The sequence below is a fragment of the Ranitomeya imitator genome, chromosome 4, assembly GCF_032444005.1.
Source record: "Ranitomeya imitator isolate aRanImi1 chromosome 4, aRanImi1.pri, whole genome shotgun sequence".
Taxonomy (NCBI): Eukaryota; Metazoa; Chordata; class Amphibia; order Anura; family Dendrobatidae; genus Ranitomeya; species Ranitomeya imitator.
Genome location: NC_091285.1, coordinates 400,804,074 through 400,821,166, shown reverse-complemented (window position 1 = coordinate 400,821,166; position 17,093 = coordinate 400,804,074). Strand labels below are relative to the sequence as shown.

Here is a 17,093-nt window from a genome sequence, read left to right as displayed (position 1 = left end):
ATATCTGCTATTTTCGTATCTTAGACACTTAGTCTAGGAAGTTACCTCTTGTATGGGTCCTAGGTATAGGTCTGCCGCTTATGACATGTGGGTCATGTACTAACAAAGATAGTGACATATGAGTATTAATACTAGGGGTTCTTATTTTTTTATGACCTCTGAAGCATTTATGAGCACAGGATATTGGTGCTCTACTGTACCCCATAACTCTGGTTTTTGATTGCGGCTTGTATATTATTATTTATTTTTTCGAGCAATATATATACCAGTTTGGCTGATATAGCCTTGGGGTACATGTAATTTAGTGGACTTTTACGCAGCACTATTCCTTTGCTGCGGTTTTTTAGTAGGCTTTGTTACACTTTTTTCACTTTTTTTCACAATTTTTTTTTTCACGTTTTTGGTTAGTGTGACCTTTCTGGTCAATTTGTGTTTATGTCTGTGGGGCTCCTGGGCGTGGGTAGTTGGTAGGGCCCAGTTAGGGCAAGAAGGGACAGTCGACGTGGAGCGGGGGCGCCACATCGCTATTTAGGGTGCCAACCTCCGCTGTTAGGCAGGTGTAAGATATTCTAGGGCCACCTAACAGGGACTGCTTCAGGAATACATTTGTTACCACTTCCTACATTTTTTTCCTACCTTACCCGAACCCAGGCGGTTGATGTTGGTAGCATACATTTAAGTATATTTTTTTCTATTACAAATTTTAGATATTATCAATAAAGTATTTTTTTTAGGATATTGTGTTCTTTTTGGTTGTCTAATCCAAGTATATCCTTATAGTATTCTAGTTGGTTGTCTACTTAGGGTGCTGTGTCCCCCAATGAAGGCTCCAAGAAAGATTTTACAGTGAGTACCAAAAATCCCTCTTTTATCGCTTCATTGGGGGACACATAACCGTGGGACGCCCAAAAGCAGTCCCAGAAAAGGGTGGGTAGAAAGGAAACATGAAAAGGGCTCAGGTCGGCTGGTGTGCGACTGCTGCCTGCAGCACCTTCCTACCAAAACCTGCATCTGACGAGGTCTGGGTATGAACCCTGTAGAACCTCGTGAACGTATGCAAAGACGATCAGGTGGCCGCCTTGCAAAGCTGAGGCTTGGTGACGAATAGCCCAGGAAGCACCGACCGCTCTGGTGGAGTGGGCCTGTACCCCAGGAGGGGGCTGTGTCTCTCGAGCACAGTAGGATTTCGTTATACCAGAATGAATCCAGCGAGAAATTGTGCATTTGGATGCTTGAAGGCCTTTCCGGCGACTCTCAGCGATGACAGAGTCGGATTTGCGAAAATGGGCAGTTCTAGAAAGATAGATCCGAACGGCCCTGACAACGTCAAGCTTGTGAAGAGACTTCTCCAAGGGGTGAACAGGAGAAGGGCAAAAGAAGGAAGAATGATATCCTCATTAAATGTGGAAGGTGGAAACCACCTTGGGAAGAAACTCGGGGACAGGTCTTAGAACGACCTTGTCCTGATGAAGAATCAGGAAAGGGGAGCGGCAGGATAACGCTGCCAACTCAAACTCTTCTAATTGAAGTTATGGCAATGAGGAAGGCCACCTTACAGGAAAAAAAAGGAAAAAGACGTCCTGAAGTGGTTCAAAAGGAACGGTCTGGAGGGCACTGAGAACCAAATTGAGGTCCCAAGGTTCCAGCGGAGGACAGAGGAGCAAGATGAGCAACTCCTTGCAGAAAGGTCTTCACTTGAGAGATGGAAATCAAGTCCCTTTGGAAAAGAATGGACAAGGCGGAAACTTGACCCTTTAGGGTACTGAGGGGCAAACCCGAGTCGAGACCCGACTGCAGGAAACCCAGAAAGTCCGGATGGGAAAAAAATCATCGGAAAGACGTCGTGTGTCTCGCACCACCGGAAGAAAGCCTTCCAGTACCTGTGGTAAATGCGAGAAGAAGGTGGCTTCCTGGCTCTGATCATGGTCTGTATGACCTGATGAGAAAACCCAGACTTCCTCAGAATCACGGCATCAACAGCCATGCCGGTAAATGCAGGGACTGAACTCTGGTGGAAGAGTGGGCCCTGTGAGAAGATCTGGGCGGTCTGGGAGTCTCCAAGGGGTATCCGCGAGCATGTTGATGAGCTCCGTGTACCAGGGGCGCCTTGGCCAGTCTGGAGCTATGAGTATGACAGGAATCCCCTCTATCTTTTTTACTACCCTTGGGATCAAGGGGAGAGGGGGAAAGAGGTAAGGAAACTGAAACTGTGACCATGGGATTACCAGGGCATCGTGGCTGATGGCCAGGGGGTCCCAGGATCTGGCCACAAATAAAAGGAACCTTGTGGTTTATCAGACGCCATGAGGTCTACGTCTGGGGTGCCCCAACGAAGACAAATCTGGTCGAATACTGAGGGATGGAGAGACCACTCGCCCGCCGCCAGGCCCTGACGGCTGAAGAAGTTGGCTGCCCAATTTTCGACCCCCGGAATGTGGACAGCTGAAATGACCGGAACGTGACATTCCGCCCAATTAAGTATCTGTGCTACTTCTGCCATTACCTGACTGCTGCGCGTCCCGCCCTGGTGGTTTAAGTACGCCATGACCGTGGCGATGTCCGACTGGATGCGGATGGGACGACCCGCCAGGAGTGATTGCCAGTGGAGTAGAGCAAGGAAGATTGCTCTGATCTCCAGTAAGCTGATAGGAAGAGCCTCCTGGGGGGTCCAGCGACCCTGCGCTGTGAGATGCCGGAAGACCGCTCCCCCAACTGAGCAGGCTGGCATCTGTGGTGATGACCTGCCACTGAAGCAGAAGGAAAGACCTCCCTCTGAGGAGCTAAGAAGACAGGGTCCACCAGGTCATTGACTGCCGAACTTGCCGAGGCAGACGAACGGGGCGGTCTAGTGAGGTCGTGGATCTGTTCCAAGTGGAGAGAAGAAACAGTTGGAGGGGACGGGTGTGGAATTGGGCAAAGGGAACGGCCTCCATGGAGGCAACCATCTTTCCCAGGACTGCCATGCAGAACCGAGGCGAGCGAGGAGCTGGGTGTTTGAGAGATCGGGCTGCCTTGCGGAGACCGGAGAACTTGTCCAGTGGGAGGAAGACCCGAGCCAAGTTAGTGTCGAATTCCATGCCCAGGAAGGACAGACGCTGGCAGGGAATCAGAGAGGACTTGTCCCGGTTGATGATCCAGCCGAGGCGAGTCAGTGTCCAGAGAGATCTGGAGGCTTCGCGCACAGTCTCGATGAAATGAACCCTTGATCAAAAGATCGTCCAGGTAGGGGATGATGAGTATCCCCCTGGAACGAAGGATGGCCATGACCGCCGCCATGATCTTGGTGAAGACCCTGGGGGCTGACGCCAGGCCGAACGGGAGAGCCGTGAATTGGTAGTGCTCTTCCTGGATAGCAAACCGAAGGTACCTCTGGTGCCGTATGTAGATAGGAACATGAAGGTACGCATCTTGAATGTCCACTGAACACAGGAACTCCCCGGGCTCCATGGCAGCAATCACAGACCGCAAGGACGCCATCCTGAAGTGGCAGAGTCGAACATGGTGGTTCAAAAGCTTGAGATCCATAATTGGGCGAAGGGAACCGTCCTTCTTGGGGACTACAAAGAGGTTCGAGAAGAACCCCGAAAAACGCTAGTTTGAAGGGACAGGAACGACAACGCCAGCTGTGACCACGGAAGAGACGGCCTGAAGAAAACCGGGCAGTAGAGACGGTTGCCTTGGTGGGCGAGAGAGGAAGAAGCGATTTTTCGGAAGGTACGATCTTGTAACAAGAGGTAACTATCTCTCTGACCCAGGTGTCGCTGACTACCGACAACCAAGGCGTCCCAGGAGGAAAGAAGTCTGCCTCCCACCCTGGAAACCATTCCAGGTGGGGGCGACCGTCACTTGGAACGAAATCTATCGGAACGGCAGCCAGAGGATCTGAAAGGTTGGCTCCTAGTTCTTCATCTGGGGGCTGGCTTATAAAAGGGTCTCCTCCGCTCTCCTGAAGCGGAAGGTTGCTCCTGCTGGGGAGAGGAGTCAGAGGTCCGAAATTGACGAAAGTGCCTAAAAGGCCTAGGGCTCTTTTTGTTGAAGAAACGTTTTGGTCTAGACTGAGGGAGGGAAGTGCTTTTACCTCCCGTGGCATCAGAAATGATCTGGTCTAACCGAGAGCCAAAGAGTCTGGAACCCTGAAAGGCTAGGTTAGTGAGAGACTTCTTAGAAGTTGTATCTGTGCTCCATGCTTTGAGCCAAAGAATGCGGCGTATAGCAATGATGTTGCTACTTGCCCTTGCGGAGCAGGCCGCTGCATCCAAGGAGGCAGCCAAAACGTACTTGCCCGCGTGGCCAATCTGGACCGCCAAATCAGCCAGTTCCTGTAGGGAAGCCGAAGCCAAAATGCCTCGTCGAAGAATCTTGGCCCAGGCGGAAATGGCCTTTGCCACCCAGGTGGAGGCGAAACTGGGGCAGTGGGAAGCTACCGATGCCTCAAAAGCTGATTTGGCTAGAGTTTCAATGTGTCTGTCCGTAGCGTCTTTAAGAGACGCACCGTCTGGTATAGTACGTCCAGGTGTTTTCTATCTGGGAAGCGCTTCTCAGGTTGTTCCTAGTGCTTAGACAGGGTAGACTCAAATTCCTTGTGATTGGGAAAAGAATGAGAAGGACACTTGACCCATTTGAAGGAGACAGAAGGATCCTGTGAGGGAACCTCGTCCTGTTTAAGTTTAAGAGTTTGGGAGATAGCCAAGATAAGACTATCTACAATAGTCTGTATGCGAGACGTCTGGTCTGAGACAGAGTCAGACCCGGACTGGGAGTCTATGTCCGACCCAAGATCCTCCTCCGAAGAGGGGAATTGGGAAGAGGCGAGCAGCTTGGGAATTGCTGAGGGACCCGGAGGACTGGAAGAGGAACCAGACAGGGACCTCTTTCTAGAACGGCCGGTGCGTTCTTCTGAGGGTTGATAACAGGTGCATGCGACTCGTCATGAGAGACGTTTGGAGCACTGGTGGCTGTAGATAGATGCGGAAGTTGTTCAAGCGCTTGGACCAGAGATTGGGATACTTTAGTCAAGTCAGAGTGACTGAGACATAGCAACAGCCCACTCTGGGGGAGGGGGAGTGCACTCAACCCCAGGTTCGGAAGCTTCCTGCGGGGCAGACATGGTAGGCGGACTGCAGGATTGGCAGAAGGGTGACGACCGACCTGCTGACCACTTTTTCTTGCAGCGTGAGCAAGCGTAATGAATGATTGAGGGTTTGGAAACCGAAGCCCCAATAGAATTGGACATATGTAGGCTGTGAGCTTATAGTAAGAAAAAAAGGTTGGAAAGCTCTGCCTGTGTAAGTAAACTACTGCAGTGCTGCCTCCGGAGTATGAAAGACCACAGGGGAGAGTTGCTAGGGCACGGATGAAAGCCTACCGTTCAGGAAGGAAAGAGCTGCAGCCGAGCCGGTATCTGTGCCCCCTCGAACGGCATCCGGATAGGAAGCAGAAACCAAGATGGAGGAGGAATAGAGGCCTCGTGGGGAAGGGAGGAGTGGTAAGCGCACAGCCAATGAATGAGAAGAGAGGGAAAACCCCTGATAGGTCCAGCAGTAGAAATGGGCGTGGAGCCGCATTAAAATATTGCTGGGCGCCAAGAAAACGCAGGCGATTAGGAGGTGTAGCCGATCGGCCCGAACTGAGGAAAAGTGAAAGTAAAAAAGAGAAGCCTGCGCGCGAGGACAATGCATGGAATAGATGGCAGGGCAGCGCTGACAGGTCCAGGGAAGGGATCTAGCGTGGAAGTAGAGCGTAATCCAAACACAATCCCATTCCCCCTGATATATCTTCATTACCTTGATCTTCAGCGCTGTATGGTGAAGGTTGTCCAGGGGCCCAAGGGAAGGCAGGGACGCTGGAGAGTAGAACCCTCTTCCAGGAGATGGCATCAACCCCCTTAAGAAAAAAGGAGGGAGGGTCACCGCTGGTGACTACCGTCTCCCTTTCAGCCCTGTCCGAGGAGAGGGGTGAGGAGGAAATTCGGCAAGGACCGGCCACCAAGCTCACCCTGAGGCACCAATGAAGGCGCAGGGGAGAAATGTCCTGCCTGCAGGCCTGAGTGTTGCGATGCGGGTGACACCACACTGCTCGCTCAGCCGCTAATAATGGGAAGGCAGAGTGAATTAACGCCCTGATTCCCTAAGAGTCGAATCTGGAAAACAAAATAAACAGTTAGTAAAACACAACAAATGATTAGCTGCAGATCTGAGAGATCCAGGTCCGCCTCCTACAGACACAAAGCACAAACTGGGATGCTCAGTGCCTGTCGGGGGTGTATACTGCCGGGGAGGAGCTATTGTTCTTTTCCTTTTTGCATAGTGTCAGCCTCCTAGCAGCAGCAGCATACACCCCACGGTTATCTGTGTCCCCCAGTGAAGCGATAAAGAAAACACTTTTTTTTTTTCTATAAAATAGTTGTGTAAAAGCGGCAAAACATTTAAAAAATCATATACGGTAACTAGTATTGTCGTCATCATCCTGACCCAAAGAATAAAGCTGTCTATCACTTTTAGCTCCTCGTGAAAGGCATAAAGTCCTGAATTACTGATTTTTGTTCATTCTGCCTCCCAAAAATCAATAGAAATAAAAAAAAAGTTATGTGCCCTAAAATGGTATGAATATAAACAACTCTGCCCACAAAATAAAGCACATATGACTGTGTATAGAAATATAGAAAAGTTATAGCTCTTAAAATATGGAGGTACAAAAACTTGTATTTGCAAGGAAAAAAAAAAAAAGCGTCTTAGTGTGTCACAGCAACCAAAAATAAAAATCCTATATAAATCTCTAATCACTGCGATTGCTAGGATTGTGGAGTCAGAGTCCATTTTGGTGGTGTCTGCGTTGGTAGAAAATGGACCGACGGACTCAAAATATATAATAAATTGGGTACAGTAGTAAAATGTAGGATGTGCGTTACATTTTTTTTCAGAAGAATCTGAAAAAGTTATGACATGTGCTATAAATGCCTGTTCTATTCCTGATCTAAGGATTTAGTTGAAATGTATCCGTGATGCACAATAGTGAGGCAGTGCTGTGGAGTCAGATGTCAGGGAAATTGAGGAGTCAGAGTTGAAGGTTTGGATTACTGACTCCGCAGCCAAGGTGATAAAATCAAATTATTGACCTGCTCTTGATTTGTTCATTCTGCCTCCCAAGCATCACAGAAAGGCTCAGCTCACATTTATTCTGCGCTTTGCACTGATCGCTTGCACAGGGGTTTTGTGTAAATCTCTAGAATACGTGACTCAGACTGAACCCTTGGCGTAAGATTCCCTATAGGGAGGCAGCTGCAGACACTGTTGATGCCATCTGGACTAGTATCTTGCGGTTTCCCTCATTTAAAAAGCCAATAAATGTGGTCAGCCACAGTTTTTTCTGAAAAAAGGACACGGCTGAACAGAGGCCAGATAAAAGCTTCAACTCAATCCACAAAAAAAAAAAAAAGCAAGTCCCCACTCAGAGGTCAATCATCTGTTAGCGGAAATATAGGTAACTTCCATGTTACTGTTAGTACAAAGGATCTGGAAAAGTGCTATCGCGCCTCGTATCCCAAAAGAAATCCAGATAAATGTGCACTCAAATCAAAATGCTCCCCTCCCTTCCGAGCCCTTCACTATGCCTGAACTGCAGTTACCATCTTCACGTATATATGGGCACTACAATGGCAAATTTGAAATTTTCACTCCATTGCTTTTCTGGCACTTGGCGCTCTGTCTATGAAGTCTGAACTTTTCTACGAAAAGTCAATAAACACTCCTTCCTTCCCAAGTCTTGCCATGTGGTTAAGAAGTACTGTAGAGCCACATATGATGTACTGCCACGTCCAGCAGAAGTGACAATTTTTTGGTGCAATTTTTGCCCAATTCCCCGTGTGAAACTGTAAAATTTAGAGTGAAAACAAATTTGATTAAAAAAAATGTAATTTATTTCTTCACTTCCCTATGGTATACAATTCTGTGACATACCTCTGGTGTCAATATGATCACTGCACCGTTATATATATATTCATTGAGAGGTATAGTTTGTTAAATGGGGTCACTTATGAAGGGGGTTCTGCTATTCTGGCACCTCAGGGGTCATGGCACCCACAAACCATTCCAGTAAAATCTGAACTCCACTATGGCGTTTCTCCCCATTTGAGCTATGCACTGTGTCTCAGTAGTAGTTTTCAGCCACATGTGTGGCATAGGCATACTGAGCAGAAATTGCGTAACAAACTGGACTGTTAATTTCTTCATTTAGCTCGATTGCGAGTCTTCGACGTGCCCTAATACTATGTTCGGGTCGCCGTGGCTGCATGTCTCGCAGCTGTTTAACAGCCGCAAAAGATGAAGCCATGGCAACTCAAACATAGTATTAGGGCACGTCGAAGACGCTGTTAGCAATCGAGCATGCTCTGATAACACCTTATCTGAGCATGCTCCCTCATCACTAGTGCGGAGAAACATCAATTGTTGAAATTATTCCAAGATCTATCGTTTAAGATGAACTTTGCTTGTGGGACAACCCCTTTAATTCCTGTGAAGCAACTAAAGGGTTAATAAACTGGCTGAATGTTTTGCGCACTTTGAGGAATGAATTTTTTAAAATGGTGGCATTGTTGGGCATTTTCTATCATATACGTCCCTCAAAGTTACTTCAAGTATGATGTGGTCCCTAAATTGTTGTAAATTTTATTGGAAAAATGAAAAACTGGCAATAAACTTTGACCCCTTTAACCTCCTACCAAGAAAAAAAATGTTTTAAAACTGTTAAAAATAAAAAAATAACTATTTTATGTGGTATAACTATCAAATTTAACCCTTTAGCGACAGCCAATTTTTACCTTCCTGACAGGGACATTTTTCCAATTCTAACCAGTGTCACTTTAATAGATAACAGTCATATGTATTGCAATGTATAAAAACCATCAGTTTTACACCTGTTAGACTGTGTTGGCTGAGTGACAGACCACCATATCTGGCAGACCCGGAGGTCATCATTTGAACTCTGGCTGCAATGACAACCCTCAGCTCCTCAGTGATCACGAAGCAGGGGTGCCAGAGGGGTGAGAGAAGGAGTACCCTCCCCAAATGATCAATAGTGATCGTGGCATCTAGAAGGTAACACCGGGTTAACATCATTGGCATCGGAGCCAATCAGGTCCCAATGATGTCACCGGTCAGAGCCATCAGTCTACACTGGAATTCCAGGGCTTGCAGGACTCTGGGGGGATGCCAAGCACTGCAAGACCGCTAAATGTAGAGAAACATTATTTACAGCCAGTGGTCATGAAGGTGTTAAGGGCATAACGATTCAAAGTTTGAAGATTGTGAATTTTTCACTGTCAATTTTTAATATTTTCTTAAGTACGAATCATTTTAACGAAAATTTAATGCTACTATAAAGTACAATATGTCACGAAAGACAGCCTCAGAATCACTGAAAGCGTTCCAGAGTTATTACCACACAGAGGTGACACAATCACCTGAGGAAGCCCACGTCAAGCACGCTGAGGCTGCGTTATCTGCTCTTGTCCACATGGTGTACTATGGGTAAGAAGGCCTTTTAGGCTCATGTTCGTTTTACTCAGCATTTTTAGGACACTACTCCGTGTGCTAGTGCTAAAGGACTCATATCCGGTTATATATATATTCCTTTGTCCATAGACATCATAATTCTATTCTATTAGCCTAAATACAATGTCTGGGATACGTTATGATTTCACTTGGGTATTCTACATTTAATCAATAAATATATCTGACAGTGACTTGTACATCATGTTTTCATAAATCTATATATTTTTATGGTGTCAACATTTTACATAACATTGGACACATGCATTGGCCTCTATTGCCTATACCGTTACAATTTTGTGGATCTGTAGCATCTTAACATCTTGTGCCATCGCTATTGACTTTGGTATTTTGTCAGTCTTTATGATTTTTTTTTTTTTAAATTAAAAACATTTTAATAAACATCGGACTTTGACTTTGTGTCTTATAGGTTATATATTTAAGGGAGTGTCCATTGTAATCATTCTAGGCTATTTATTAGCAATTCGCCATGATACATTAATACACCATCATATAATGCCTTTTGTTCGGTTGATATTGATCTCATAGAAAGGACACTGGTCAGAATTAAAAAATTTGCAAAAGTTGGCTTGGTCAGAGATGTGAAAACAGGCACGAGGGTGAAGGGGTTAAAAATGTTGGACTTTCACAGGCAGTTTCCTTGCACATTCATTTTTTTATATGACGTTTGGTCAAAAATCAGCAAAGAGCTCAGGAAAAAAACAATAGTAAAACTGACATGATTCGCGATAAACTCATTCTGCATCCAGTAATAGACCTACCTTGTGCAGCTCGTCATAAACCAATTGGTGCGCAAATCTTGGACAGGGCTCTTCCTCTTGAAGGCTTTTGTTTGGATTTTCTTTTGATGCCTGATCGTTCTTATAGACACAAGACCTATAAAAAGTCCATAGATTTTCTTTATTTTTTAATGAACAACTCCTTTTACCAGTAACTTATAACAATGTATAAACGTCACTCAAAAATAATCCTGTACATGTGTTCATGAAGTAATGTAAGTAAGTGAATGTGCAGGAGCCAAGCTCTATGACACCTCCGTTTCACCAACACCATTTCCTCCTGACTGACGGCTTCTTTCAATAGCCAAGTCAGCAGTCTTCCATCATGGCATTACAGAATGCTGTAGATAAGCCCCTGATGACGGTGGGCTTATCTCACCATCGATTTTGGGGGAGACAGGTTCCCTTTAAAGATGAGTAGCGTTTATATGCTTTAACCCCTTAGTGACTGGGCTAAAATTTCTCAATTCTCACCAGTGGCAGTAACGAGAACTCTTCAACAGATCTCATTGATTTTGAGACTGTTTTTTCGTAACACATTGTACTTAAATTTGCCATTAACATAATGTCAATATTTTTTGCTTTTATAAAAATATCTGAAACCTGTCAAAAAAAATTCTAAAAATTTGCCTTTCAAATATTGAATGATTATCCCTTTAATCCAGAAAATATTAAAGTAAAAATACAAAAGTTCAAATGACCCCACTTTCAAAATAAAAAAAAAAATCAAATAAAAAATCAAATATACACATTTGCTATCGCCGCGTTCAGAATCGCTCAATCAATATTAAAAAAAATGTTTTTTTACCCGATCGTAAAAACAAGTAAGGAGAAAAGTCAAAATGCCAGAATTACTTTTTTTGGTCGCCTCTACATTGCAATAAAATGCAATAACGGGCGATCAAAAGATCGTATCTACACCAAAATGGCAGCTGGGTGTGAAAAAAAAGCCCTAATCCGACCCAAGATCATGAAAAAATGGTCTCGGAAAATTGCGTTTGTTTTTTTTTAACAAAGTTTGGATTTTATTTCACCACTTAAATGAAAAAGAACCTAGACATGTTTGGTGTCTACGAACTCGTAATGACCTGGAGAATCATAATTGCAGGTCAGTTTTAGCATTTAGTGAACACTGGGGAAAATAAACCCCCAAAAACTGGAATTGCACTTTTTTTTGCAGTTTCACCGCACTTAGAATTATTTTCCCTTTTTCCAGTACACGATCTGTTAAAACCAATGGTGTTGCTCAAAAGTACAACTTGTCCTGTAAAATCAAGCCCTCACATGGCCATATTGACACAAAAATAAAAAAAATTCTGGCTCTGGGAAGAAGGTGAGCAAAATGCAAAAACTTAAATACCTCTGGTCATGGAGGGGTTAATGGGCAACTAGCTGCTTCATTTTTAAGGTGAAAATCAAAATAAGCAAGGCTTGTTACCTACCAACTATTTCGAACAATATCATAAATCCAGAAGGAATTTCTGACATTCTCTTCTCGCTTTTCTTTATCTTTACTCAGCCCCGACAAAACATGGATTTCGTTCAACTCTGGGTCAATGGTAGCTCTTTGAGTGAAGCCGGTCATTGGCACTGAGAAAATAGTAAAATGAACAAAGCAATTACTATAAAACCTCTGGTAGGTCTCGTTAAGAAGAATAGCGACCTGTACATTTTAAAGGGCTTGTGTCCAGAATTACACAGAACTACTGGCGGCAACAGTATAATCATATATACTCACCTACTGATCCAGCGCAGTGTCAATGCTGCTTTCCCACAGCCAAAGAAAGACTGCATGGTGCTGCTACATCTCAGCAAAATATAAGTAAGCGGGATAATACTGCAACCTGCAAGGTCACTTTAACAGTAAGAACCAAGAGGGTGGAGGGCACCGTCACTACAGTACAAACCTGGGATCAACATGAAGTATGTCAGAAAGAGCTATGTTGAAAAAAAGGAAAGAAACATACTAGAACCAGGGATGACCAGCGTAAATAAAAAACAATTTTATTTGAGTCAAAAGAACAGAAAATTTAAAAACATTTAAAAACAGAATGTTGCATACCCCCTAGTGGGCTCAGCCCCCCAAGGCCGATACACTATCACAGGACAGTCATGTAATTCTATTCATCATACAATAATCTGGCCATGACAAAAAAACGCACATATACATACAAAGAATACGCAAATATAGCAATAGGCAAACAAAACTACTCGATGTACAATGTGTCAATATAGCACCTGCAGTAGAAGAACCCCTAATTTTGCCCACTGTGTGCGTGCACCTATAACTAGCTCAATGAGCAGGAGAATACATATAATACAGATCACAAGAGACAAGGCAAATAAACGCCCCAAAAAATGCTATACCAGAAATGAAACAAATCAGCATAGTGAAATACTTAAGAATCCTGGAATAGGCTGCATACTCAGTGGACCTTATTACATACAAATAGTGGCTGAGATGATACTCAAGAAAGGAGCAATAAACAGTCGTCTATAGCCACTATAGGAAAGAGTTAATATGCAGTCAATCCTGACATACAGTGGAAATGCGCATAAGAGTATATAAAAAAAATATAGAAGAATAGATAACCACACTAGGTACAAATGTACCAAATAGTAGACCCCAAAGAGAAAAGATCAGCAGAATCCTCAAAGAAATCAATAGTGGGGAGTATACCTTAGATGGCAATAATATGGATCCATAGTGCACTAGGAGGCAAGCTGGAGCAGAGGAGATCCCTCAGCTCCAAGCCATGGCAAAAAAAAAGGCATAAAGCAGAATAGAAGAAGGGGCACTCCACCCTGCAAAAAATAACCAGATCAAGGCAGGGCCAGAGTGTAGTAAGGAACCGGTCTAGGGGGCACTAAGCCCAACATGTGTCGCCACAAGCGTGGATTCGTCAGGGGCAGAAGTGGTGGTAACCATGAACTCACGAGTATAAATATGTATGTATGTATGTATGTATGTATGTATGTATGTATGTATGTATGTATATATGTATATATATATATATATATATATATATATATATATATATATATATATATATATATATATCTATCAAGTGCTTGAGCAGTTAATCTGTATCAGCTGTGCAGATCCTCACCTGGGTCAGAGACGATACACTGTGCAAAGGCTTTGGAACACAGTACTAGACGCCAGAGGTCCTACAACACTTCAGGAAGTGTATGAGTGGGTGCACCAAGATAGAAGAAAATCGCGCACAGCTGATACAGATTAACTGCTTAAGCACTTGATATATACCGTATATACTCAAGTATAAGCCGAGATTTTCAGCCCAAATTTTTGGGCTGAAAGTGCCCCTCTCGGCTTATACTTGAGTCATGGTCGGCGACAGGGTCGGCGAGTGAGGGGGAGCGACGACTGTCGCATACTCACCTGCTCCTGGCACTGTCCCTGCATGTCCCATGGTCTTCGGGTGCCGCAGCTATGGGGCAATAATGAACGGTATGGAGCATTATATGTGGCACAGCTTTATATGGAGCATCTATGGGGTCATAATGAACTGTATGGAGCATCTATGGGGCCATAAAGAACTGCATGGAGCATTATATGGGACATCTATGGGGCCATAAAGAACTGCATGGAGCACTATATGGAGCACTATATGGAGCATCTATGGGGCCATAAAGAACTGCATGGAGCACTATATGGGGCATATTTTAATCTGGAGCATCTTATGAGGCCCATCATGAACTGTATGGAGCATTATATGGGGCTCCTGATTCAATATGAATATTCAAAAACACTTAAAGGGACACTGTCACCTGAATTTGGAGGGAACAATCTTCAGCCATGGAGGCGGGGTTTTTGGGTGTTTGATTCACCCTTTCCTTACCCGCTGGCTGCAATATTGGATTGAAGTTCATTCTCTGTCCTCCATAGTACACGCCTGCGCAAGGCAAGATTACCTTGTGCAGGCATGTACTACGGAGGACAGAGAATGAACTTCAATCCAATATTGCAGCCAACATGCAGCCAGCGGGTAAGGAAAGGGTGAATCAAACACCCAAAAACCTCGCCTCCATGGCTGAAGATTGTTCCCTCCAAATTCAGGTGACAGTGTCCCTTTAACCTACTGATGTCTCAATTTTACTCTTATTGGTATCTATTTTTATTTTTGGCATTTACCGGTAGCTGCTGCATTTTCCACCCTAGGCATATACTCGAGTCAATAAGTTTTCCCAGTTTTTGGGCTCAAAGTGCCCCTCTCGGCTTATACTCGAGTCAGGGTGGGTGGCAGGGTCAGCGGGTGAGGGCGCTGAGGCATACTTACCTGCTTCCAGCGATCCTGGCGCTCCCTCTGCCGTCCCACGGTCTTCGGTGCTGCAGTTCTTCCACTGTTCAGCGGTCACGTAGGACCGCTCATTAGAGAAATGAATAAGCGGCTCCACCTCCCATAGGGGTGGAGCCGCCTATTGATTTCTCTAATCAGCGGTGCCGGTGACCGCTGATAGAGGAAGAAGCTGCGGCACCGCAGACCAGCTGTACGGGGGAAGGAGCCGGACGCCGGGAGCAGGTAAGTATCGCATATTTACCTGTCCCCGTTCCAGCCGCCGGGCGCCGCTCCATCTTCCCGGCGTCTATCCGCTCTGACTGTGCAGGTCAGAGGGCGCGATGACGCATATAGTGTGCGCGGCGCCCTCTGCCTGATCAGTCAGAGCGGAGAGACGCCGGGACCGGACGCTGGGAGCTGCAAGCAAGAGGAGAGTATGGCTTTTTTTTTTTTTAATTGCAGCAGCAGCAGCAATGGCACAGATATATGTGGAGCATCTATGGGGAAATATGAACGGTGCAGAGCAGTATATGGGGCACAGCTATGGGGAAATATGAACGGTGCAGAGCACTATATGGCACAGCTATGGGGCAATAATGAACGGTGCAGAGCACTATGTGGCACAGCTATGGGGAAATATGAACGTGCAGAGCACTATATGGCAGCTATGGGGAAATATGAACGGTGCAGAGCACTATATGGCACAGCTATGGGGCAATAATGAACGGTGCAGAGCACTATATGGCACAGCTATGGGGCAATAATGAACGGTGCAGTGCACTATATGGCTCAGCTATGGGACAATAATGAACGGTGCAGAGCACTATATGGCACAGCTATGGGGCAATAATGAACGGTGTAGAGCACTATATGGCTCAGCTATGGGACAATAACGAACGGTGCAGAGCACTATATGGCACAGCTATGGGGCAATAATGAACGGTGCAGTGCACTATATGGCTCAGCTATGGGACAATAATGAACGGTGCAGAGCACTATGGCACAGCTATGGGGCAATAATGAACGGTGCAGTGCACTATATGGCTCAGCTATGGGACAATAATGAACGGTGCAGAGCACTATATGGCACAGCTATGGGGCAATAATGAACGGTGCAGAGCACTATATGGCTCAGCTATGGGACAATAATGAACGGTGCAGAGCACTATATGGCACAGCTATGGGGAAATAATGATCTATTTTTATTTTTGAAATTCACCGGTAAATGCTGCATTTCCACCCTAGGCTTATACTCGAGTCAATAAGTTTTCCCAGTTTTTTGTGCCAAAATTAGGGGGGTCGGCTTATACTCGGGTCGGCTTATACTCGAGTATATACGGTACATACACACATACACATTCGTGAGTTCATGGTTACCACCACTTCTGCCCCTGACGAAGCCACGCTTGTGGCGACACACGTTGGGCTTAGTGCCCCCTTAGATCGGTTCCTCACTACACTCTGGCCCTGCCTTGATCTGGTTATTTTTTTGCTGGGTGGAGTGCCCCTTCTATTGAGCTTTATGCCTTTTTTTGCCATGGCTTGGAACTGAGGCTCCAGCTTGCCTCCTAGTGCACTATGGATCCATACTATTGCCATCTAAGGTATACTCCCCACTATTGATTTCTTTGAGGATTCTGCTGATCTTTTTCTCTTTGGGGTCTACTATTTGGTACATTTTGTACCTAGTGTGGTTATCTATTCTTCTATATTTTTTTATATACTCTAATGCGCATTTCCACTGTATGTCAGTATTGACTGCATATTAACTCTTTCCTATAGTGGCTATAGACGACTGTTTATTGCTCCTTTCTTGAGTATCATCTCAGCCACTATTTGTATGTAATAAGGTCCACTGAGTATGCAGCCTATTCCAGGATTCTTAAGTATTTCACTATGCTGATTTGTTTCATTTCTGGTATAGCATTTTTTGGGGAGTTTGTTTATTTGCCTTGTGTCTTGTGATCTGTATTATATGTATTCTCCTGCTCATTGAGCTAGTTATAGGTGCACGCACACAGTGGGCAAAATTAGGGGTGGTTCTTCTACTGCAGGTGCCAAATTGACACCTTGTACATCAAGTAGTTTTGATAGCCTATTGATATATTATTTGCATATTATTTGTATGTATATGTTAGTTTTTGTGTCATGGCCAGATTATTGTATGATGAATAGAATTACATGACTGTCTTGCGATAGTGTATTGGTCGTGGGGGGCTGAGCACACTAGGGGGTATGCACCATTCTGTTTTTAAATGTTTTTAAATTGTTTGGTGTGTTCTTTTGACTCAAAATTGTTATTTTTATTTATTTATTTACTCTGGTGATCCCTGGTTTTAGAATGTTTCTTTCCTTTTTTCAACATGTCACATTAACATCAAGTCTCAAAACGTTGCGATGTAGCACAGACCTAGCTTGGACAACCACAACCACTTTCCCTTTTAAGG

The 17,093-nt window shown here is 44.8% G+C and overlaps 1 protein-coding gene across 2 annotated transcripts in view; it reads right to left on the bottom strand.

Annotated features, from left to right (window-relative positions):
* MKLN1 (muskelin 1) overlaps positions 1-17,093 on the bottom strand; it is a 195,224-nt gene that overhangs the window by 30,270 nt on the left and 147,861 nt on the right. For both annotated transcript variants that reach the window (XM_069765349.1, XM_069765350.1), the window contains exons 13-14: positions 11,788-11,935; positions 10,328-10,442 (exon numbers count right to left, since the gene is read on the bottom strand). In XM_069765349.1, coding sequence (XP_069621450.1) covers positions 10,328-10,442; positions 11,788-11,935 — 263 coding nt within the window. The remainder of the gene's footprint in view (positions 1-10,327; positions 10,443-11,787; positions 11,936-17,093) is intronic.